We start from the raw sequence: 26,179 nt of genomic DNA, 5'->3' as shown, positions 1-26,179 counted from the left end.
ACCATATTGATATAGACCGGTTGAGTTCAGGTTCCCTGGAACCTCTAGTTTATAGTGTTATTACTGAAAACCATTCTCACCAGAATTTGATAACGAATGCATCCTGCTGTGTGCATTATTTTCCATTGACTTGTTGGAGACCTTGAAAGTGGTTAATCCATTTATTTGGTGCCTTTTTGTTGCGGAGGTACCAAGAAGGGAATTTGGAATTTTAGCACAGATTTTTTTTGTCTATAGATCTGTTTTTTATTCAAATGGTATTGTGAGGTCTTCATTGTTTATGTGTGTTTTAATGAGTGATACGGTGGCCTTCATTTTATATTTTTGTATAAGGAGTCGAGGCTCGTGGAAGAGCTACGGTACTGAATGTATCAGGATGCAACAGAACAAAAGGAATAGTAGATAGAAAGTGGGGGGGGGGGGTACACCAACAATGAGGTTCATGGACAAAATATAGGGAGACTTGGACAAACGATGAGTGTGGGGATGAATGGGGGGCTTATGCTCATCTCTATTATGCTGTCCCCCACCCCCTTACCCAATCTCTTTATCAAATTTATTCTTATCAATATAAACCCACACCCCTTCCTTGCCTTTGTAATATGGTAGCAACGTCCCACTGCATCAAAATATTTAAGGTTTTTGTGGTTACAGGACTCTGTTGTGACCAAGTTATCTTTACAATTATCAGATGATCAGCTGATTCAATGGAATTGGCGTTTACTATTTGTTTTTTCGGTTTTCATTACCCCCATTTCCTGCTGTTTTGTGCAGGTACCTTATGGGTGACCAGCTGTACAGTGAGTCATCTCCAGAAGCATATTCTCGCTGTCTGCGAATGGGCTGTCGTTGCATTGAGTGTAAGCCGAAACATTTTAATACATCCACACATCTATAATTGATATAAATATTGTTAAATACAGTTTTGTTTTGGAAATCTTTATTCTCTATAATTTACATGAACAAAAAATAAAAAATGCAAAAGTAGAAATTCACATTATGATGTTTTATAAACCCAAACGGATTTACAGTTAGAACCAAAAGAGCAGCCGGGTTCTGCTAATTCTGTCTGGTCTTGACGTGATAGTGATAACAACAATGCTGCAACATTTTTGAATCATCATGTTGAAGCACTGCAAAAAGTGAGAATCTGACACGCAGCGCCATGTTGTGCCAGTGGACTGCTGGGATGGTCCTGATGATATGCCGGTGATCTACCATGGACACACGCTTACGACGAAGATCCGATTCTCCGACGTGGTCTTTGCCATTAAGGAGCACGCCTTTGCCGTCTCGGAGTAAGAACCTCTTTCTTGAATTTTGCTCAAACTCGGTGGCCCAATGGTTAGAGCATCTGCTGTGAGTCTGGGAGGTCGGTGGTTCGAATCCGGACAAAGTCGAACCAAAGACTTTAAAAATAGTACGTGCTGCTTCCTTGCTTGACGCTCAGCATTTAGAAGGATAGAGCACGGAGAAACAACCATAGGTTGGTAACCATTGTGCAGACCTAATGAACAAACTTCTGATTAACTCTCCGTTGTCTTATCCAGATTGCTTGTGTCCATGGCTAACATCCTTTTCTGATGATCATTGTGAAGCTGTGATGGGAAGGAATCTGCCTTTCCCGCACTGATTGTCTTTTTCTATTGACCTCAGATATCCTGTGATTATTTCTATCGAAGAGCACTGCTGTGTACAGCAGCAACGTCGCATGGCCGACATCTTCCGACAGGTGTTTGGGGACATGCTGCTTGTTCGGCCTGTTGAAGCTCGCGCCGAGGAGCTGCCATCTCCCAACCAGCTCAGGCACAAGATCATTGTCAAGGTACCTTGTCAAATTCTGCTGTAGAGCTTACGGTATTCAAAATTATCACTACTACTACTACTACTACTACTACGATGACTACTTTACTGGTCCCAATTAATTTCACCTTCTGTGTGGATCAGCCACATGTATGTTTGCCTATAGTCTCTCATGAAACACTTGACTGGAGTTGGCACGGCGATGAATTTGGGATTTGCTCAGGATGCCGGTGATAACTCGCCTACTCTTTGTGAAAGACACCGTGGGATATTTTGATATCTCCTAAACAATGCTAATATATGGGACATCCAGTTTCACATCCATCCGAGGAATGCCACACTTTGTGATGTGACGTATCAATGCGAAAGTTCATTTCTGGGCTGAGAAACGAACAAAGACCCAGAAAATTAAGTGTCCTACCTCTAAAAGGACAATGAACATAATTATGGTAGTGGTTGTTTATGACCGTGGTTCCCAACCTGGGGGCCATGGCGTATTTCTCGGGGGGCCATGGGGTAATTTGAACCATACTAAAAATGATTTTTTTAAAATTCTTTTTGATATTGTTTTGACTTTGATATTGTTTTTTTTTCCTATTGCAAATTTGACCTTATGGCTTCTGGGAGTAAAAAAGGAAAGTATCTTGACGAATACATGAAGCTTTGATTCATGTCCATTACTGTGTCTGGCCAAGAGAAACCACAATGTGTGCTGTGTCACAAGGTTTTGAGTACTGAATCCATGAGGCCATCCAAGTTGAAGTTGCACTTCGAGACGAATCACGCACAACATGCAAAGCAGGATCCCGAATTTTTCAAGCGGCATGAAAAAAATTTAAAGCGACAGAAGTTGGATGAGGGAGGAGCTTTTCAACAACAAAATGTAGCAACTGTCCAGGCTTCTTATGAAGTTTCTCTTGAAATTGTCGAATGGGTTCTCGGCAAGGCAGAGGCTCGCAAAGTTGAACAGGTGTCTTTATCGAATAACAGAGTGCAGCGTCGTATCCGTGACATGTCGGAAGATGTGAAACGACAGATCATCAATGAGATTAAGGCGGTGCCTTTCGGCTTGTTTTATTTTCAACTTGATGAATCGACCGATGTTAGTTCCTGCTCCCAGCTACTGGCATTCGTTCGCTATGTCAAGGGAGATGATATCAAGGAAGAATTCTTGTTCTGCAGTGCCCTGGAAACAACGACAAAAGCTAACGACGTCATGGAAAAAATGAAGTTGTTCTTCGATGCGGGAGGAATTCAGTGGGAGAATGTATGCGGTGTCTGTACAGACGGTGCTTGGTTCCAAATCCGGATTCCAAGCAAAAGTGAAGATGCTGGCACCAGCAAAATTCTCATACAAACAAAATAGCCAATTAAAGGAAAAAAACACCTCTCAGAATGCGCCACAGAGCATCGAGAAATCAAAAATTTCTTGGGGGTGCATGCCCCCAGACCTCCCTAGCCTGCTTACATGCGCTCCGCCACTCGACCCTTGCAAAAGGGAGGGGGGGGGGGTGCTGGGGATGTGTTTTGGGAGCCAAAGGGACCATAACACCAAAAAGGTTGGGAACCCCTGGTTTATGATACATTACTTTCTGGCCTTTGTACTTTCTGGTCTTTCTGACCCTGTAGGGGTAGGCGAAATTCAAATGGCTATAACTTTTTACCTAGTCATCCTATGGTTGCATATGACCCCTCAAAATGTTTGTCCTGAGACACTCTTTACAATGACATGTGTTATATGCAAATGAGGTCACTAATGAGGTCACCAGAGGTCAAACTATGAGGGAATGAGTTTTTTTTCTGTTAACATGGTTTTTCCTAAACCCTAGGGTGGGGGGTACATGGACATACCCAGGAAGTTAAGTTGTGGGGGGGGGGGGTGCATGTAAACCCTACTCAGCCCACGGACGACATGGAAGGTTGTGCAAGGTTTAAAAAAATTAATTTTAAATAATCCAATGCTTCTTGTTTAGGAAGCTATTATTTTATTATTATTATTATTATTATTATTATTACTATTATTATTATTAGCATTATTATTATTATTATTATATATATTAATTTTTTTAGGAATAAGAAGGAAGAAGTAAATATTTATATTATGTTTGGACATAATAGTGGCTCACTTAAATTCAGTTTGTACAATCAACTGTGATTCTTTCTGACCCTGAGAGCTTTTGTTCATTTTATTTGTGATTTCAGCTTAAGATTGGCAAATTGAAAATGATGTTCAGAATTTTATGATGCACACATTGTTCATTATCTCTTGGTAATGCACCAGCAGAATGCATGTGGCCTGAACCTGTGCATGAAATATTTCCTCGGCTAAAAGCACTTTTAGTCTACTTTTGTTTGATCTCGTGAAATGGTTATAAAGTTAATGACTCCAGTACAAACTTCATTTTGTCATAAGAATATAATTGAGGAAGAAAATACCGAAAATTAAATCCATCCGTCTGGCCCACATGTGGTTTTCCAGATTTTTTTCGCACATCCTTTAACATATTAAACTTAAACTTGGTACATGGCTTTATTATAACTTACAGAACACGTTCGAGTTTTAGGGCATTTCATCAATTTTTCACAGTTATGCCCATTTTTGGACTTTGAGAATATCACACCTGTATGGGACATGTATTGCAAAGCTATTCTCCCTCTTGTTTATTAGTTCCCTGCCAAGAGAGAACTATAGGCTTGCTCTCTGTCTGTCGGTCTGTCTGTCCATCCCACCTGTGGTTTTCTGCACTTCCCCATCCCCTTCATCAGACTCGACTGAAACTGTGTACATGGCTTTATTATGAGAAGTTAAAGAACAAGTTTGGGTTTTTGGGTGGTTCGCCAATTTTTCATGGATTTATGCCCTTTTTGGACTTAGAAAATATCATATATTCATGCAAGGGTCAGATTTCCAGACTTTTGACCCATACCTGTTAAGATATTGAACTGAAACTTAGTAGGGGACATATACTGCAAAGATATTCTCCCTCTTGTTCTGATTCATTACTTGCAAAATCGAAGATTTTTCAAGTATATTGGTCGGTTGCGTTTGTGGTTCTGTTTGTCTTTGTCACCGGCCTACAGGTCACAATTCTAAACCGATCGTCACGAAACTTCACCAAGTTGCCTAGGTCGTCCCAATTGAGAAGCCTATTGATTTTGAGGTCAAAGGTCAAAGGTCATCTGGAGGTCACATTTCTTAAATCGCCATTTTAAATCCGATTGACTTGAAAATTGAATAACATTTGTATATTAAGTCAATAATTTGGGAAATAAACTATTTTTGAGGTCAAAAGGTCAAAGGTCAACTCAAGAGCAAATTTTAAGTCATCAATTTTCATCCAAAAAGCCGTCAATTCTCAACCGATTGACTTGAAAATTGAACAGCATTTGCATATTGTCACTAAATTGGGAAACATACTATTTTTGAGGTCAAAAGGTCAAAGGTCAACTCAAGGTCAAACTTCCAAAATCATCACTTTTCATCTGAAAAACCATCGATTTTCATCCGATTGACTTGAAAATTGAACAGCATTTGCATATTGCCTCACTGAATTAGGAAACCAACTGTTTTTGAGGTCAAAGGTCAACTGAAGGTCAAACTTCCAAAATCATTAATTTTCATCTGAAAAACCGTCAATTTTCATCCGATTGACTTGGAAATTGAACAGCATTTGCACATTGTCAATAAATAGGAAAATCAACTATTTTTGAGGTCAAATGGTCAAAGGTCAACTCTAGGTCAAACTTCCAAAATCATCAATTTTCATCTGAAAACCCATCAATTTTCATCCGATTGACTTGAAAATAGATCAGCATTTGTGCATTGCCTCACTGAATTGGGAAACCAACTATTTATGAGGTCAAACGGTCAAAGGTCAACTCAAGGTCAAACTTCTAAAATCATCATTTTTCATCTGAAAAATCGTCACTTTTCATGTTGTTGACCCGAGCTTTGATCAAGATTGTAAATTTTAATATTCATGAAATGGACAATTTGCTGTATCAATGGAAAACTTTTGGGGGGGGGGGGGGACGGATTTTGCAAGTATCGTGCTACGCATGACGTCTTCTTGTTAATTCATTCGTTACCCGCATGCATAGAGGAAAGAGGGGTTAAGCAACTGGTTCACTTTGTCTGTCTGTCAGTCTATGATTGAGGAACTACAGTACATAACTTCAATTGAGTATTAAAATTGTAAACCCTGTAGAACAAGAATCGAAACGTGAATCTGCAGTTTAGCAGTACTTTGGTCTGAATTTGGCAAATTGCATGGAATCTCATCCCGAGCATGCATGTGCAGAGCATTAATTTGCTTTAGTCTGTCTACCTGTCTGGCAGTCAGACAAAATTGAAAATCTTTCCAAACAGGAAACTTACTGTTCTTAAAGACGTCATAAAAGGACACAAAGAACAGGCCCAAACAACTAATTTAACATATTCAATAAGGTGGTGTTAGAGATTGTGCACAAACGGCGGTAAACTTTGGATTAATTTTTTTTTTCTACAACATTTAAAACTTTTATTTCATTTCAAATGAATTATATATTTGAACACTGTGGAAAATAAAGCACCTTGTTGGCACTTTCAAAATCCTTTCAGTTTGGCAGTACTTAAACAGAATTATACCGTCTCAACCAAACATATTTTCTACTCACGCTCTCGGGGTGGTGTAACTTCAAGATTCTTCTTCTTCTTCCATTAAACTGTTTCCAATGAAGTCCCATGCCATTTTCTCAAGACTGTGTGGGGTAAGGTGTTCTGTGAACTCCAGTTAATCATGTTTCATATTTCCCTCCATTTTTTGAAATGTTGTAAATAATCTGCTCAGACATTGATTAAGTGGCATCTAAGTACAATTTTATTTTATGGGGAAAAAGTTATTACTTAAAGCAGGGGTCGGCAACCTTAGGCACGCGTGCCACCATTGGCACGCGGCAGCGTAATCATTCGCACACTGGCGAAAGCAGTGCCCTCTCAGTTGCATGACAAATCACTTCTTGAACAGCCATTGGCTGTTGCGCGGCCTGTCTTATTTAGTTTGATTGACGGTACGGCCTCCCGCTCACATTTCCCACAGTGCAGTGAAGCGGTTCAGGTTCGGTAGATGATGGCAACCCCGCTAGCTAAGAAAGCTGAAGTAAAGGTTCGAGCATTCCAGCCCTCATGGACAGAAGAGTGGGGTTTTGTTTTTCAGAAGGACCGTGCTGTGTGTACTTTATGTTTTGAAAATGTTGTTTGTCGAACGTTGAGTGTTAAGCGCCATTTTGAGACAAAGCACGAGAAAACTTTCAAAGATCAGGCAGACAAGGCAGAATCCATCAAACGTGCCGTGTCCAGGTATGGGAAGCAAGCCAACACCCTCAAAATCTTTGCCACTGCTAAAAACCATGCGACTGAAGCAAGCTATCGCATTGCTCATTGCATTGCGAAATGTGGAAAGCCATTCACGGATGGCGAATATATTAAGGAGGCTTTTCTCTGTAGCTCAGAGGTTCTGTTTGAAGGCTTACCATCAAAGAGACAATCAAATCAAGAATAAAAGATATTCCCATGTCAGCTAGAAGTGTTGAGCGACGCATTGAAGAAATGGCCTCCCGCAGTCGTTTGACAACCGACCACTCCGAAGCATGTGTGCAACTTAAAGTGACTAACGACAACCCCCAGATAATTGAGCTCAGCAAAGGAAAGCAGGGCCAGGGATCACACTGACTGGTAGGCATCTGTTTATTTGTAGTACACATGGGTTTGCATATGTCGCTGTTTGTCCATCTCTTTTTTTCCAACTCAGATGTGGATGTTTTCATGAGGATGGCAGCATTCTTGTATAGTACTGGTATTTCTATTTGATACACTTTATTCTCCCTTTTTGACATTTGTTCCCAATGCAATACTTTGTAAATGAGTTACTGAAAGCAGTGTTTTGAAATGGGGTCCATGCATATAATTTGTAACCTCATTGGGGACAAATTTTACAATGATAAAATGATCATTACAATGTCCTGATTATGAGAGATAAATGTTTCTTTAAAATGTTGTTGCTATGCATGTAGCCTGTATGGATGTTGTTGCTATGCATGTAGCCTGTATGGATGTTGTTGCTATGCATGTAGCCTGTATGGATGTTGTTGCTATGCATGTAGCCTGTATGGATGTTGTTGCTATGCATGTAGCCTGTATGGATGTTGTTGCTGTGCATGTAGCCTGTATGGATGTTGTTGCTATGCATGTAGCCTGTATGGATGTTGTTGCTATGCATGTAGCCTGTATGGATGTTGTTGCTATGCATGTAGCCTGTATGGATGTTGTTGCTATGCATGTAGCCTGTATGGATGTTGTTGCTATGCATGTAGCCTGTATGGATGTTGTTGCTATGCATGTAGCCTGTATGGATGTTGTTGCTATGCATGTAGCCTGTATGGATGTTGTTGCTATGCATGTAGCCTGTATGGATGTTGTTGCTATGCATGTAGCCTGTATGGATGTTGTTGCTATGCATGTAGCCTGTATGGATGTTGTTGCTATGCATGTAGCCTGTATGGATGTTGTTGCTGTGCATGTAGCCTGTATGGATGTTGTTGCTATGCATGTAGCCTGTATGGATGTTGTTGCTATGCATGTAGCCTGTATGGATGTAGTTGCTATGCATGTAGCCTGTATGGATGTTGTTGCTATGCATGTAGCCTGTATGGATGTTGTTGCTATGCATGTAGCCTGTATGGATGTTGTTGCTATGCATGTAGCCTGTATGGATGTTGTTGCTATGCATGTAGCCTGTATGGATGTTGTTGCTATGCATGTAGCCTGTATGGATGTTGTTGCTATGCATGTAGCCTGTATGGATGTTGTTGCTATGCATGTAGCCTGTATGGATGTTGTTGCTATGCATGTAGCCTGTATGGATGTTATTGCTATGCATGTAGCCTGTATGGATGTTGTTGCTATGCATGTAGCCTGTATGGATGTAGTTGCTATGCATGTAGCCTGTATGGATGTTGTTGCTATGCATGTAGCCTGTATGGATGTTGTTGCTATGCATGTAGCCTGTATGGATGTTGTTGCTATGCATGTAGCCTGTATGGATGTTGTTGCTATGCATGTAGCCTGTATGGATGTTGTTGCTATGCATGTAGCCTGTATGGATGTTGTTGCTATGCATGTAGCCTGTATGGATGTTGTTGCTGTGCATGTAGCCTGTATGGATGTTGTTGCTATGCATGTAGCCTGTATGGATGTTGTTGCTATGCATGTAGCCTGTATGGATGTAGTTGCTATGCATGTAGCCTGTATGGATGTTGTTGCTATGCATGTAGCCTGTATGGATGTTGTTGCTATGCATGTAGCCTGTATGGATGTTGTTGCTATGCATGTAGCCTGTATGGATGTTGTTGCTATGCATGTAGCCTGTATGGATGTTGTTGCTATGCATGTAGCCTGTATGGATGTTGTTGCTATGCATGTAGCCTGTATGGATGTTGTTGCTGTGCATGTAGCCTGTATGGATGTTGTTGATATGCATGTAGCCTGTATGGATGTTGTTGCTATGCATGTAGCCTGTATGGATGTTATTGCTATGCATGTAGCCTGTATGGATGTTGTTGCTATGCATGTAGCCTGTATGGATGTTGTTGCTATGCATGTAGCCTGTATGGATGTTGTTGCTATGCATGTAGCCTGTATGGATGTTGTTGCTATGCATGTAGCCTGTATGGATGGAATAAAATTCCATGTCTGTTGGAAGTATTTTTTTGATGTGGTGTCATAATTAAACTTAATGTTAAACTTAATGTTGATATGGCACACTAATTAACAAGAACATTTCAAACTGGCACTTCATGTCAAAAAGGTTGCCGACCCCTGACTTAAAGGGTAAGGGGTGTGGATGCTAGCACAGCAACATGTCAGCTACAACTGGTTCTTCCAGTCCCTCCAGGACTGTAATGCGGCCACCATCATGAAGTTATTCCAAATTATTTGGGATGTCAGCTACAGAAATTCAACAATCCTTGTATACAAAATAGATGTATGATAGCACCATTCACTGCCAATGATAATGTAAAAGAGAATGTGCATGTTGTCATACCTGTTTTTTGCGGCCTTGTTTTAGCGATAGTTTTCACATTCCTGATACAGTGCAAATAAAAGCAGGTTGTCAGAACTACTCCCCTTCTTGGGGTCATACATGTTACTCAAAATTAAACTGTATGTCCTCTTCTTCGTCTTCTGCCTCCTCTTCTTCTTCCTTTTCTTCTTCTTCTTCACTATTTGATGGTTCCTTGAATCGAAGCAAACTTTTGAAATGCCAAAGTTCAAATGTTATCCTTGTGACATCTGAGGCATAGGAATTATTCTTACCAAATTTGGTTATCAGTAACAACATCCCTGATGTAATGCGGCCACCATCACCATCATGAAGTTATTCCAAATTATTTGGGATTTTTGCCCTGCGCTGCATAACTAGAGAGGCAAAATATTTTACTTTCATTGTCAGAAGTATTATACTTTCTACAGTCAAAGCCTCTTATCAACACGGTTTAAAGGGGAAATGTTGATAATAAGTGCTGATATAATCCGGCATGACTACATCGGGGGGCCAACAGGGTTGAGAAAGAGCAGGTGTTATTATTAGGCAGCTGTTGATATTAACCTTGCTCTCACATCGCAGGCAGTTCAGCGGTCTCTGCTTTCTACCATCTATTCTTTAACATTGTTCCCTCCACTCGCCCAGTCCTCTGACTCTCCCTATCTACTCCAGGATGCACACGTTCTTCCAGTATAAACTCCCTCCTGGGTAAACCTCCAAAATCCAGGCTGACTGCACACCTCAACTCTTACCTTCCTTCCTTCTGTGTATGGAACGACCTTCCAGAGTCTCACTCTTCCCTCCAGGACTTCAAGCAAGCAGTGCACCGCAATTTATTGCCATCTCTCATTCTGTTCTATGATCTTCGTTATCCCCATTACCTTTTCCTAACTCAACTGTTTTATTTGCTACTTTCAGTGTTTCCTTCCCTCCTCCCTATCATATTTCCCTGGTCATTCATTCCCTTGATGTTTGAGCCACTGTGAGGTCTACCTCGCTTTTTGGGGTGGTTTCAACTGCATGCGCATATAACTGAAGCATTCTGGGTAGGGTGGCACATTTGCAGTACCTCGCTGTTGAGTAGTGTAGCATCAGGATTTTGTAAAGTACACCAAAAGCTATCTGCTAGTAATTGTTTCTTATTATGAAAAAGACATTCACATCTAACATTAAAAAATAGCCCCAGGTTGGCTGACTGTCATGGTTGTAATTCAGACCTCTGCTGATTTGGGGGAGCTCCCACCCTGGTAGCCCCTTGATCCCTTGAGTGGCCCTCTTGATCCGAAAAAGAAATATTGAAGCCTGAGCGATTGTTGCAGCCATCAAGCAGAAGGGCTATGTATTGGGTTTCAGAGCAATCGGTTGGTAAATAAAGGGCGAGTATGGATCCGAAGTTTCAGGGGGCAACCACCTCTGTGACCCCCATGATCTAAATTCGACAATTCGAAGCCTGAGCGATTGTGGGGGCCACTGTCTTGCATTCATTTGTCAAGTTCCCGAACAATCAGCTGGATGATAAGGGAGGAGTAGTGTTACGTGCTCCTCCCCAAACCCCGGTCACGGTGTACCTCCGAGCCCCGAAAGGAGTCACGGCAGAAAGATGCGTTATTATGTGTGTCAATGACCAATGGTGAAACCACACCAACCGATTGTTACCAAAAAACAAGTATTGTATTAATGTCACACAAGAATAACAGCACAAGTACAATATACTTTCAATTGCACAACCAAAATACCATATAATTCCTATGATGGTACCATCAGTTTCTTACTCAATAACGCACTGTGCTCCAAGTGAGCGAAAATAACATTCCCCAAAGTCTCTGTCCCGGCACCAAGCCAAAGTCGATCCACGCTCCGGTGATCGCAAGAAAAAGGTCGTATCGAGACCAGAATCCAGGTCGGCTTTCAGTCAACGCTGCCAAAGAAGCACAAAGGTGCACCCAAAAGGCGACTGGGAAATCACACCTTCGGGTATGAACGTTCAGCGGCTCCCAAACGGTGAACCGCAAATTCCCACTCGAAATCCACGTTACACACGCAAACCAGGCTAACGGCTGGGTGCGGTGAAATGGCTGGAGCGAGGTGAAAAGGCTGGAGCTATGCGAAATGGCGGGAGTGAGGCGAAATGGCGGGCGGGCCCGTAATGGAGGCGTACCTGCTCTCCAACAACGATTCTCTTCGGAATCAACCGCAAAACCCGTCACGCAGGTTTATCTGTCACAGCGATAACCACTCTGTCACAGGAATCCCTTTCCCGGGAAAACCAAAGTTCGCTCGTGACCCATGTTCGCCAGCGTCTCCTCGAGACCTCAAAGCAGCTCGGCTTTTTCTTCCCGACCTCACTTTTCTCCGCTTTTTTCTTCCTCCTCTTCTTCTTCCGGTTTCTCCCGATCCAGTTTCCGGTTTCTTTTAAAACACTAATTTTTCACCTTTTGAAAACAGTTATCTCCATTTCACTCAAACTATACCAAGAATAGTAAATGGAACCAAAAATGCTTACAGTGGATGAAAACCACAACGACAGAAGTGACGAATCCGTAACAGTAGCAAAAAAAGCAAAATGTTGATGATGGATGGACGGATGACTGGCTGGACAGACATCTGGACATCACAACCCATTTTATAAGTTAATCTCTTCAAGAATCGAGATGAGATGACCTAAAAAATATCTTTGAGGCCATTAAACAATCTTTTATTGGGAATATCGTCTGTATACATCATATTTACTCCACACTGATATGCTCATTGGAGATATGACTTCCATGGATCACAATATATATTCATGGATAACATTAGATAATGAGCACATGGGAACTTGAAAGCATGATTAGGCCTCTTGTTGTGATGGACTTACCATATTATTCCCCTACCAGTCTATTGCCAGAGGTTGTGCCCCCTCTGGCTGCATTGCCCATTCCCTAGTGGCTCCTTTACCCCCCAAGTGATTAACAAGGCACCTTGTGTGTCTTACTTTGTTACAGCACAAAACTATTGATTACCAATCAGATGGCAGTTCATCCACCGAGTCTGACGTCAGCAATTCCATCAAGAACGGCACGTTGTATTTGGAGGATCCCTTTTTTGATGTAAGTTTTGGCTGAAAACATTCATGTAACTGTTTTTCACTGTAATGTGTAATGCTGTATAATGGGAAATATTTTTTGAAAAAAAAAATTTGGGGGGGATTTTTTCTATGTGGCTACCTCTCATGCATGTGAGTCTCTGTAATAGTCTACAAACAGGTGCTTTTCTTTATTACAGCTGGTCCTACAAACTCGTCCAGCATACATTTTCTCCCCACTCTATAAATCATGCTTGCTTCCTTGAAATTTACCCTCTCGGCTTTCATAATCCACATTCAACTTATCAGGCGATTTCACTGTGGGGTCATGTCTGTTACTTTGTACAAGATGTAGCTGATTTCAGCTTTTATTGTGGATATCCACTTGGAATCCCATTCCCCTCTTACCCCATCTTTCTTCCAATGACACAGACAATAAATAGCAAATGTGACATTTATAGGCATGGGTTCACATGAAAAGTCTTTTTTAAATTACTTTTCTTTCTTTTTGCTGGCACACACATGTTGAAATATTTAAATATTTAGCACATCTGCTTTAAATAACACTTGTTATAAACACTGCACATAATCTATTGTGCATTCGCCTGTAAAGCGCTTCCATTTTCCACCCCTGCACAGCCATCTCCCCAGTGGCCTAGAGTCCCTAAACTTGTTGCCATCCCAAAGTCTGAGGTTAAAGCTCACCTACATTCGGATGTCCTCCCCTTTCTTGTCTGTGCAAACTTAGTCCAAAGTCTGTTGTCTTGTCTTGTGATCCTTCCTCTCAGATTTCAAGTCTGCTGTCCGCCACTCCCTCACGGCCTACCTCTGACTTTTCTGTAACCTGCTTAGACTCCATATCCCTTTCAATTACAACTCCTCTCTTGCTGTGATCCATCTGTGGATTCTTGTCAAACAGTTTCTCCTTCACCACACTTTCTGTCTGTCGACCCTTCACCCTCTATTCTACTTTTGCATGAGCCTCACCACCTCTTTTAAAAAGGATTTGTCATTTGGTGCTGCATCATGTCTGCATTACATTAACAACGGGGAAGGGATGGAGCTCAAAAGGGCATATATGGGAGGGAATTCTTCAGACCATTATAAACAGTACATCCTGTTAGAAGGAATGTTCATTATACTGAATTCTGTTATTTTAAATGGCACTTTAGATAGACAATCCCATTTTAACGATTGAGTTTGAACTCGGTATAAAAATCAATGGAGCCTTTGCGGATAAATTGAGAAAAGGTCTTATAGCCACTTTGTTAAGCAACAAGCAGTCAATTGTATCCACTTTGTTTAGCGCCTCTATAACTACGTTAAAGCACTATTCCGGCTAAACTTTAGTTCATTACATAAGGCTTGCAAGAACTGTGTGTCCATCCTGAGGCATACCCGGAAACACCATCTTGCAAATCTTAAGGCTGAATTCTCCGAGATATAGCACAATGTCTATAGTTTGTGTTTGTCTCAAAATCTCATGTACCCAGCCCATCCGGCTCTTCATCTTACCTCCTTGCACCCACTGTCGACTGGTCTCTGTCCTTCACACACAAAAAGGTAGAGAAAGTTCTGTCTGGCCTTGACTCGCCTGCTTTGGCAATGGGCCCAGATGGCATCAGCGCCCATGTTCTCAAATACTACTCTGCCGTCCTTGCTTCCCCTTTGGCTGCCATATTCAGTCTGTCCATCTCTTTTGGCAACCTTCCACCAGCCAGGAAGTCAACAAGCATCACTCTCGTCTGCAAGAATGATGCAAAAACAGACCCTATCAACTGTAGACAAGTGAGTTTACATCAAATTACAAGCATACTCATGGAATCAATCACTGCTGATGATGTCAAGTCTTTCCTGTCTGCAAACGGCCTGATTTCCGACCATCAGGTTGGATTCCCTCCAACTCACTCAACTCTGGACATGTTCTTTCTCAGCAATGGTTGGAGACCCAAATCTCAATCAAGAGGTTAGGACCATCTCCTTAGGCATTCAAAACATTCTGGTATCCTGCTTTGCTTGCCAAGCACTCTGCCTGTGGCATATAGAAGGCCATGTTCATTCCTGGATTTCTGACTTCCTCCACTCGTGTAGTCAATGTGTTGCTGTCCATGGAGTTCTCTCATCCCCTCTCCCAATGGATGCTGGAGTAGTGTTTTGGGCCCAGTCTAGTTCCTCATCTAAATAAATGACCTCTCTGATGCTCTGGAAAACTCTCTTCATTTTTCCAGATGGCTCCACATTGTGTAATACAGTATTCCATCCCATTGCTATGCAGATTACAGCTCCGTCACTGTCTAGTGATCTTGAATTGGTTAGATGCTGGTCTGATAATTGGAACATTTCCTTCAATCCTGGAAAATCTCACTGTCTCACCCTGTTGCTCCTAAAATATTGTCAAACTAACCCACCTGCCTATTTCTATGAGCAGCCACTAGAAGAGGTTCACTCTTTTGAATTTCTAGACCTCACCATCAGCCGTGGCCTCTCCTGGGCCAATAACATACCAAGTCAGCTGCAAATTAGGCATCTTTCCTTGAAAGGTCAGAGCTACTAACAGTCAACAAGGCCTTTATCCATAGCAAGATGCAGCACTGCCCTCCCCTATGGATTGGTGCCCCAGCATCACATGTGTTTCTCCTTGATTTTGTGGAATTTGAATCTTTCAACATTATTGGAATATCTCATGACAAGGCTGAGGCACAAGCTCTGTTGCTTTCACCTCGCAGGTATGTCAGTGGTCTCTGTTTTTTACCGTCTCTTCTCCAATATTGTTTCTTCTGTGCTCTCTCAGTCCCCTGACCCACCCTAGCAACTCCAGGATGCAGATGTTATCCAGTGACCTTCTCCAGGTTACACTTGTAAAATTTAAGCTGACAGCACACCTCAACTCCTTTGTTCCTCACTTCTCCCATCTGTGGAGCCGCACCTTCCACAGGCCGTTCTTTCCCACCCTTACCTCCCGTGCCTCCAGCAAGCATTGCATCACTACCTCATGCCACCCCCCATCCCAACCCATGATTTTATTGCCCCCATTAACCTTTCCTAACCCAACCATCTTGTTGCTGATTTCAGTATTTTCTTTCCCTCTCTGTGTCTCTCTCACTCTCACTCTCTTCCTTCCTTACCTGTTTGTTTATTCCCTTGCTGGTTGTGCCCACCGGTTGCCCAAATACCTCCACTGTCAATGTAACAATGTTCTTCTATGAGCGTCGCTCATGTGGAGAATTTTTTTTAGTCCCCTACCGGTGTACACCGGAGGGGACTTTGGGTTTGCACGCCGTCCCTCCGTCTGTCAGTCTGTCAGTCTGTCCGTCCGTCAGTCTGTCAGTCCGTCACGCAAAGAACAGCTTTCCGGACTTTTTTTCTAAACGCTTAATGCTAATGATTTCAAACTTGGCTTATGGTTTCCTCATGATAAGTTACAGATCAAGTTCGAACTTCACGACGTTTCGATCATTTTTGACAAAGTTATGGCACTTTGAACTTTGGTAATTTCCCCAACAGTTTTCCGGACTATAATTTGGAGTGCGGTAAGTCAAAGCTGTTAATATTCCTTGTTTTAACTCCAATTTACATTCTGTTTCCACTTTTAGTGAGAAGTAGGGGTCTGTGCAACCATTCATGAACTTTATTTGGTGCAAATCGGATAATTTTTAGCCGAGTTACCTCAGACCATGAGTTGGTAATTATATAATTCACACAGTGCAATACTTGCAGGCTGCTCCACGGAGCGACCTTTGCGGGCTTATCAACGAGGCGAGGCATGACACACATGTCTCAGCATACCTCAGATCAAGTTTGAAAACCAGCATCAACCATGCATAAATTTGCATATTCGATCATTTTTGACAAAGTAATGGCACTTTGAACTTTGGTAGGGGACATGTATTGCAGCGCAATACTCAGAATGCTTGTTTTTTGAACTGCAGGTGAAATCGTATTTGGTGAATGTGAGAATTTTTTGAAAATGTTAATTTTATTTTATGTGGGCATGCTGCCAGGTCGGAATGTTGTGCTCATTCACACTAAATAATATGTGGTGCCCTTTATTTTTATCCCTTCACTTTTGTCGATCCGTCTGTCTATCCGTCTGTCTATCCGTCTGTTACGCTATCTCCTCCTAAATGGTTGTGCAGAAATTCACCAAACTTGGTAGTTATGATCACCACATTGCACAAAGGTGCCAGAGAAATATCATTTTTGGCCCTGCCCCCTTGGGTGGGTCAAAAGGTCAAATACCAAAAACTGCAATTGTGGGCACATTTTAAAATGGATTTTAATGACCATACGGCAGGTAGCACTGGGTTACTTGTTACTAGTCAACATTAGGGTAAACATTAAATATGTAGGTTTTTGGGGATTTGACCCCCGAGTTCATGCCACAGCAGGTGCAGACTTGGGATCACAGTGGTCAAAACGGGGAAAAAAAATTAACTCTAAATTTGATATTAGGTCATTCCTGGTGGAACTTTTTGCCTTCTTTCAACTTTGCTTTTTGTGGGAAGTGTGGGGATTTACAATGGCGCACCATTGACTTCGCTGTAGTTAAATTTGTTTTTGCGTTTGTGGGGGAGAGTCCCAGTCATCCCAGTCCATAGATGCATCTGTTCACGATAATGAGACCGTAACCTATTTCGTACCCTATTTCCCACTGGAAAACAAAATCCAATATCTTTAGTTGCTCACAAGGCAGAGAACGATACAATGGCATCCAGCAGTGTACTTGCATATCGCAGCTGCGGAGTGTGACGTCTTGCTGGTGCATTGTGGGTAAAATGTTTTGGATTGCAAAAGTGTTGTACAAGCTTGACTTGCACAAACATATTCGGTTGTTGGAAACTAGAAATGCATTTTCTAGCATGAGAGAGTGAATTGTATGAGGTTGCTGGGTTTTTGTTTTCCACACTGTACATTGAGTGATAACTGATAACGAGGACACAACCTGGAACTAGAACGCCACTCAGTAGAGCACATACTCCCGCCGTGGGTGAAGTTGGAAAAGTACGATTTCACAAAAGTTTGAGGGAGTAGTTCAGTGACAACACAAGACAAGACAAGACAACACAAGACAAGACAAGACAACGCAAGACAGACACTACACCGAAATATATTTAGAATATATAGAAGACAATGTAAAAATAAAACAAGGCAATTTCACTTACATTTTCGGATTCAGCGTTCAATTCCATATAAGTGAGTGTATTTTGAGGCATGTGTGACTTCAAATAAAATTGTAAGCCAGGAAAAACGATCGTTTCATTCCTTAGGGATACAACATGTAAAACTGGCCCAAACGTCAAAACAAAACTCGCTCATTTCAAGTCGTACAAGCTAATGCGACCACTCATTCTTCTGGGAAGAATCCCGTGCACATGCTTGTCACACTTATAACTCACCTAAGTCTTTATAAGTTCATCAAATACTGACACCGCGATTGACATTCGCTGAGGTAAATGTTGATATCTCTTCTGAGGTAAAAAAAACAAACAAAAAAAAAACCGTTTTAAAGCATTATACGTATCAAACGATACATTTTATGAAACGGGGAAACCGAATACACACTTTGCTGGTTTTAAAATGACAGAATATGTCTTTATTAGAAAGAAAAAAAAGAACCTTGAAGACGACGCCGCTAACAAAATACACCGCTCTAACGCATAACCACGAGTTTAAACTACATTTACAATAAATATGAAAACTATTTTCATATCACAATGTTAAATATAGAATATATAGAAGAAAATGTTTTTTTTTAAAAATGAGCCCTATCTTCCAATGGTAAACAATCCTTCAAAAAATTCCTGGATCCGGAATAATATCCTGAGCTTCACCAAAAATTAATCAATTCTTCCTTATCCCAAGGGCAATCATCCCACCAACATTCATCCAAATCCGTTCGGAACCTTTCCAGATATCCTGTTCACAAACACACGAACACACACACACACACACACACACACACACACACGGACACGATCGAATGCATTACTCCCGCGAGCATACAATATTAATGTTATTAGGAATAATTTCAGTGTTTCCTTCAATTGATATTTTTGAACACTTTACAAAAGTAAAATGACCATGATTCCACTTTTTCTTTCACTGCATTTCAGGGAAATGTCACCTCTCTGCTCTGACAGGTTAAAGGTTTAACTGGAATGAACACATTTAAAGTTTCACGAGTTGTGTGTGATGGATATCAAACCACAAAGTGACTGTCTGTTGCCTGCAGGAATGGAACCCACACTATTTTGTGCTTACAAACTCAAAGCTTTACTACCTTGAAGAACATTCTTTGGGACAATTAAAGGAAGAAGAAGATGAAGAGGCAGAAGAGGATGGAAAAACGTCTGAGGTACAATAAACCACTGATTGTGTCCACGAATGAACTTCGTTGTTGGGCATGATAAGACATATATTTATGAGGACTCCCAGCTTTACTATCGACTTTGAACCAGACTTGGTGGTGTAATAATTAGAGTGCACGCTCTGAGTCTGGATCTGTGGTTCAAACCCTGGCCGAGTCACACCACAGATTTGAAAATGGTGCTGCGTACTTGCTTGATGCTCCGCATTTTAAAAGGATCGAGCGAGGACAAATAACCATAAGTGGACAATACCAGCGCAGACCTTGATGGACCGAGTCGTCTCCTGCATTGAAAGTTCCTTTTAAAGACTTGACAGTTGGAGGCACAACCTGAGTCAGAATTCATGAACATTCCTGCCTGTGCCTCAAACTATGAATAACAGGACATTCTTAGATTCTTTATAATTACCTTTTTGTGCACTTAATACAAACTATCTTTGAAATTGCACTTTCTCATAGTCTCAAGTGTCTATTAAAGTAACTGCAATAGTGTACACTTTACTTTTACCATGTTGGGGCTTGTTGGACAGTTTAGAGGTACAGTACTGAGTTGTCTGACCTGGATTTGAACCTCGAACCGGCTATAAACTATTGTGTGTGCCATCCTTAGGATGGACGTTTGGCCTCGGGATCAATCTGCCAGCACTGGTCGTTGGTTGGCGTTAGTCGTTAAAAATCCCACAGTATCTTTCGCAAAGAGTAGGCGAGTTATCGCCTGCTTTCTGAACGAATTACAAATTGCTACCCAAATCGCCATCAATCAAACATCAGTCCTGACCATTCCGTTTGTGGAAGACTTTGACCAAATATTTCCCTGGCCAATCCCACAAGAAGGTTTACAATAAGTACAAGACACAGGTACAAGTACAAAATACATGTAAACCATTTAAGCAGCGATGTCAGATAACCCTGTTGGCCAATGGTCTGATATACTGTATTGCTGAGATCTGATCAGCGGTGTCACAATCCAACAAGAGCCGATGAAGATGAGCCCTGGTGTGTCCTTTACCACAACGCAACCGCTATGTGGGATGCTAGGTCAACACCTGTTGGATTAGTTGAGTACAATACCCTTTAGATCAAATAATAATGGTATTGTAGGAGTAATAGTCATAACAGTTGTCGTCTTTGGCTACATCGTTTTGCTTCGAGGCAAGGTTGTTTGTATTCCGTTGATACATTGTTGCCTTTTCTTCACTGCTTTCCACTTCGTCATTTTATATTATGTAGTGGGTACATTATATACATACATACATATATATATATATATATACAGGGTGATTGAAAAGTAACTCCCTATTTTAAAATACTTATAATTTATTTCTTAACTATAATTTTTACAAGAAATGGATATAAGAAGAAAGCGTATAGCATGAAGTTTTATTTAAAATTCGATATGGGCACCAGAATTCGCCACCAGCTTCTCAAGCCGCCCGGGAACCGCGTCAACTGATTTCACCAGGGACTCTTGTGGGATGGAAGACATAACTTCTCGTATTCGCCCTTCATGTTCTTCCAAAGTCGTTGGTTTGGTACAGTAGACTTTCTCTTTTACCCAACCCCAAAGAAAAAAGTCACATGGTGTTAAGTCAGGGCTCCTGGCTGGCCACTCATACGGACCACGACGACCCATCCATCTCCCAGGGAAGTGGGCATTCAGCCATTCACGAACAACAATAGCAAAATGTGGAGGAGCGCCATCTTGCATGAAAATCAAATCTTCAACATTCTCCGAAGCACTGATAAATTGGCCAGATTTCGTCTTGCAGCATGGTGAGGTACCTTTTGGCATTCATGGTATCGCGAAGAATGAAGGGACCTACAATCCTTTCCGAAGTCATTCCACACCACACCGTTACCTTTTTTTTTTCTTTTTCTTTTTTTTTTTTTGTATACAAGATCGAGGCTCGTGAAAGAGCGAACATTAATCACACAGAAAGACAAACAGACACATAAAACAAATAACATCGGGAGCGGTAGACAAGATGGGGAGAGAGGGGGAAGGACACAAACACAACATTTGAGAGCAGGGACCGAGAGACATGGAGACATCGAGAGATCTGTGGGAGGGAGAGGGCTTTGGGGGGAGGCATGTGAAGGGGGGTGGGTGGGAGAGGTATAAACATATGGACACTGCCAGGATTTCCAGGAAAGAAGTTGGAATTTCAGACAAGGTGGATCTGGGGTGAATTAGTGGGGGTAGAAAAGATCAAGGTTATGGATGGGGGAAGATAAGAGATGGTGGTGAACAGCTGTTTTAAAGACCTGGAGGGAGGAGAGGGATTGAAGGGAGTGTGGGAGTTTGTTCCACAGGCGGGAGAAAAGAGGAATGAAAGAGTGAAGGTGAGCAGAGAGCCGAGATTTCGGCAGTTTAACCATCAGAGGGTTGCTGGCAGATCTTGTGCGACCTGTAGGAATATTTGGGGGACAGAGCACAGAGAGAGCTGGGGGAGCAAGGCCGGAGAGGAGTCGGTAGAAGACAGAAAGGCCACCTACCTGCCTGCGGTGAGTGAGTGAAAGGCCCTCAGAGATAGCTTCATCGCGGGAGATTCCAATGATTTTGAAAGCTTTGGATTCAACAGCGTGAAGCCGAGCCAGGTGTGAGGCAGGAGCACCAGCCCATAGGGGAGAACAGTATTCCATTGAGCTGCGGATGAAAGCCTTGTATGTGGTGAGGAGCTCAGGTGTGCCGAGGAAGGACTTCGCACGACGGAGGATGCCCAGTCGGCGACTGGCTTTGGAGGCCAGCTTGGAAATGTGGTTTTCCCAAGAAAGATCATGGCAGATAGTGAGACCCAAAAGCTTGAGTGACAGAACTTCTTGGAGAGGATTGTTGAGAAAGTAGATGGGAGGGTTGTCCAGTCGATCTTTTCGGAGAGACATAGTAAGAGAGTGAGATTTGTCAGGATTGAAAGACATGTTCCACTTGTTTGACCAGTCTGTGATTTTGTCCAGGTCTCCAGAGAGTGAGGAGGCTGCAGACTGCCGATCTGAGGGAAGAGGAATGGAGCGGCAGAGAGTGGAGTCATCAGCAAAGAGATAGAGAGGATTTTCCAGAGAGTCAGAGAGATCATTGATAAAGACCAGAAAAAGCACAGGGCCCAGCACACTTCCTTGGGGAACTCCAGCCTGAACAGGAAGGGGAGATGAGAGAAATCCATTCAGGGCCACACGTTGACTACGACCAGAGAGGAAGTCCGCAAGCCATGCATGGAGATTTCCATGGATACCATAGGAGGAGAGTTTGGTGAGCAGAGCTGGGTGCCAGACCGTATCAAAGGCCCTTGATATGTCAAGGGAGACAGCTCTGATTTCCTGTTTGGCATTGAGGACCTCCATCCATTGTTGAGACAGCAGAAGCAGCATGTCCAGAGTAGAGTGACCTGGTCTGAAACCAAATTGATGATCAGAGATCAAGCCATTGGAGAAGAGGAAAGATTTCATATCCGAAGCAATGATGGATTCCATGACTTTGCTGATAATTGGGAGCAGGCTGATTGGTCTGTAGTTGCAAGGATCTGTTTTTGCACCTTTTTGTGTAAAGCGGTAATGTTAGCTGATTTCCCGGATGCTGGCAGATGACCTTGAGCAAAAGATAGGGTGAAAAGAACAGAGAGCGGGTGAGATAGAGCGGCAGAGCAGGATTTTAGGACCCGTGGGCTGATGCCGTCTGGTCCAGTTGCAGAATCAGAGTCGAGGTTTGACAAAAACTCCTCCACCTTGTCAGGAGAGAAGGACACAGAGTCCAGGAGCAGTTGGGTTCGACTGGGAAAGGTGGGAACAGAGAGAGATGGGTTTGGGACTAAGGATTTTGATGAATTGAATTAAGATGAATTTTGATGAATTAAGGACCTTGGGCCGATATTGCGTTTTTTCAGAAATAACACGAGGATCTTCTCCTGCCAAGTAATAGCAGTTGTGACGGTTCACAAACCCACCGATCTGAAATACCGCTTCATCAGACCAGAGGATATTTTAAAAGAGATCAGACCAATCTTCATCCCACTAGCTGGGCATGCTCCTGCAGGGTAAGACGTCCAGCCATGTTTGTAGGGCTTCCGAATTTCAAACAAAAAATAATCTGAAAAAAAACCAACACAGATTAAATTCTCATACATTAAGGAACAAACACTAAACATTTGAGAAAAATATTACAATAAATAAATTTCTAAATATTTTAAAAGAAGGAGTTACTTTTCAATCACCCTGTATATATATATATATATATATATATATATATATATATATATATATATATATATATATATATATATATATATATATATATATATATATATATATATATATACACATACACACATATATCTATCTATAATTCCAGTAATCTCTGTCTGTACGTTTGTCTGTGACCGCTGTTTCTCGACAACCACGGGTCCGATATACTTTTAACTTGCCAGGTATATTGCTGGGGACCCGAGGATGTGCCTTTTCAAGGTTTCATATTAATCGGACAATTACTTACCGAGCTATGTCCAAAAAACGATTCAACCAATCGGAGAGCTTGCAGAGGGCTTTGCGAATGGACCAAACCATTCATGTAAATAGAGGGGGGGGTTCTGTGGTCGTTGCGAATGGACCAAACCATTCACATCGAATCATCGAATCACATCGAATGGACCAAACCGTTCGCTTTGGACCAAACCATTGCATGTAAATAGAGGGGGGGGGGGTTCTGTGGTCGTTGCGAATGGACCAAACCATTCATGTAAATAGAGGGGGGGGGTTCTGTGGTCGTTACTGCCACGTGGTTTCAAAGTTTTTTTTTGTTGTTGTTGTTTGCACGCATGTTTTTTTGCACCCACGTACGGGCACGCCCTAGGATGTTTACACACACACACCCCTACACAAATTTTTTTTTTTTTTTTTTTTTGGCAAGGAACGGGCACCCACGTACGGGCACGTCCTAGCTTATATATAGTACGGGCATGCCCTAGTATATATAAAACACAGTTTGTGTGTGTGTAATGTTACCGATAGACTCCTAAACAGAGAGGCTCACGAACTTGATATTTGGCACAAACATGGCCATTGAGCCTGGTACGAACATGGTCGACCTAAAAATTTATTTCATAATATTTTTTAACCATATTTTTACCTCAGCACATTTCAGCGAGGAATATTATGACCGGAATGGCAGAGCAGTGCGCTGATTCGCTCAGAGCGATCACATGATGTTCCAACTTTGCTGCCATAATCTTACAATTATGCGTTCGCACGTAATTCAGTTTTTTCACATTTCAGCGAGGAACATTGCCATTCACACCACATAGGTTTTTTTTTCTTTCATCTTTAGATCCATATTTTTAGCCATAATGTAACGAACGTAGCGTAACGTAGCGTAGCTAATGTAGCATTAGCATAACGTAGATCGCTACGTTCCCCCCTTGCTCAGGATCTTCGTCAGGTTCGCGAGCGAGTTAGCCAAAACGTAAAAGTGAAAATATATCGAATTTTTTATTCATATTTACCTCAGCGCATTTCAGCGAGGAACATTATACACGGAATCTCAGCTGGTCGCAGAGCAGCGCGCTGATTCGCTCAGAGCGATCACGTGATGTTCCAACTTTGCCACCATAATCTCACAGTTATGCATTCGCACGTAATTCAGTTTTTTCACATTTCAGCGAGGAACATTGCCATTCACACCACATAGGTTTTTTTTCACTTTCATCTGATATTTGTGATTTATTTCAAACAAACTATTTCCCATCTACACGGCCATGTATTCCTATTAACGTTATGTAAAGTACATAATTGTGTGGATTACATCATTTGTGGATGTGATCAATTGCCAGTAACAATCTATATCCCTTCCCTCCTCCCCCTCCCTCCCGCTCCCCCTCCCTTTCCCCCCTCCCCTCCCCCTACCCTTCCCCCTCCCTTCCCCCTCCCTTTCCCCTCCACCCTACCCTCTCCCCTTTCCCCTCCCCTCCCCTCCCCCTCCCCTCCCCTCCCCCTCCCCTCCCTCCCTTCCCTCCCCCTCCCTTTCCCCCATGCCCCTCCCTTTCCCCCCGTACCCCTTCCTTTCCGCCCTACCCCTTCCCCATCCCCCTCCCCCCTCCCCTCCCCCTCCCCTCCATTTCCCCCATGCTCCTCCCTTTCCCCCCCTACCACTTCCTTTCTGCCCTACCCCTTCCCCACCTCCCTCCCCCTCCCCCCTCCCCACCCCCCTCCCCCTCCCCCTCCCTTCCCCCCCCAACCCCCTCCCCCTCCCTTTCCCCCCTCCCCCCCTCCCTTTCCCCCATGCCCCTCCCTTTCCCCCCTACCCCTTCCTTTCCACCCCACCCCTTCCCCATCCCCCTCCCCTCCCCTCCCCCTCCCCCCTCCCCTCCCCTACCCCTCCCCTCCCCTCCCTTTCCCCCATGCTCCTCCCTTTCCCCCTACCCCTTCCTTTCTGCTCTACCCCTTCCCCACCCCCCTCCCTCTCCCCCACCCCTCCTCCCCTCCCCCACCCCCTCCTCCCCTCCACCACCCCCTCCTCCTCCCCTCCACCACCCCCTCCTCCCCTCCCCCTCCCCCCATCCCCCCTCCCCCTCACCCCTCCTCCTCCCCCCTCCCCCTCCCACGCCCCCCTTCCCCTCCCCCTCCCACGCCCCCCTTCCCCTCCTCCCTCCCCCTCCCTCCCACTCCTCTCCCCCCTCCCATCCCTCCCCCTCCCCCTCCCCCCTTCCCCCATCCCCTCCCCCCTTCCCCCCTCCCCTCCCCCCTTCCCCCCTCCCCGTCCCCCCTTCCCCCGTCCCCATCCCCTCCTCCCTACCCCTCCCCTCCCCTCCCCCCTCCCCCTCCCCCTCTTCTCCCCTCCCCTCTCTCCTCCCCCTCCCCCCCATTCCCCGCCACTCCCCT

The 26,179-nt window shown here is 43.1% G+C and overlaps 1 protein-coding gene across 1 annotated transcript in view; it reads left to right on the top strand.

Annotated features, from left to right (window-relative positions):
- Positions 1-26,179, top strand: part of LOC137414833 (1-phosphatidylinositol 4,5-bisphosphate phosphodiesterase gamma-1) — a 212,965-nt gene that overhangs the window by 90,289 nt on the left and 96,497 nt on the right. Inside the window, exons 11-16 of the mRNA XM_078784318.1 lie at positions 775-860; positions 1,178-1,298; positions 1,657-1,825; positions 12,869-12,973; positions 19,181-19,303; positions 23,503-23,523. Of these exons, the coding sequence (XP_078640444.1) occupies positions 775-860; positions 1,178-1,298; positions 1,657-1,825; positions 12,869-12,973; positions 19,181-19,303; positions 23,503-23,523 (625 nt within the window). The remainder of the gene's footprint in view (positions 1-774; positions 861-1,177; positions 1,299-1,656; positions 1,826-12,868; positions 12,974-19,180; positions 19,304-23,502; positions 23,524-26,179) is intronic.

Source organism: Myxine glutinosa, chromosome 9 (genome assembly GCF_964187855.1).
Source record: "Myxine glutinosa chromosome 9, kmMyxGlut1.1, whole genome shotgun sequence".
In the NCBI taxonomy this organism is placed as follows: domain Eukaryota; kingdom Metazoa; phylum Chordata; class Myxini; order Myxiniformes; family Myxinidae; genus Myxine; species Myxine glutinosa.
Note: the sequence above shows the minus strand (reverse complement) of the source record. Positions and strands in the feature narration are given on the sequence as shown.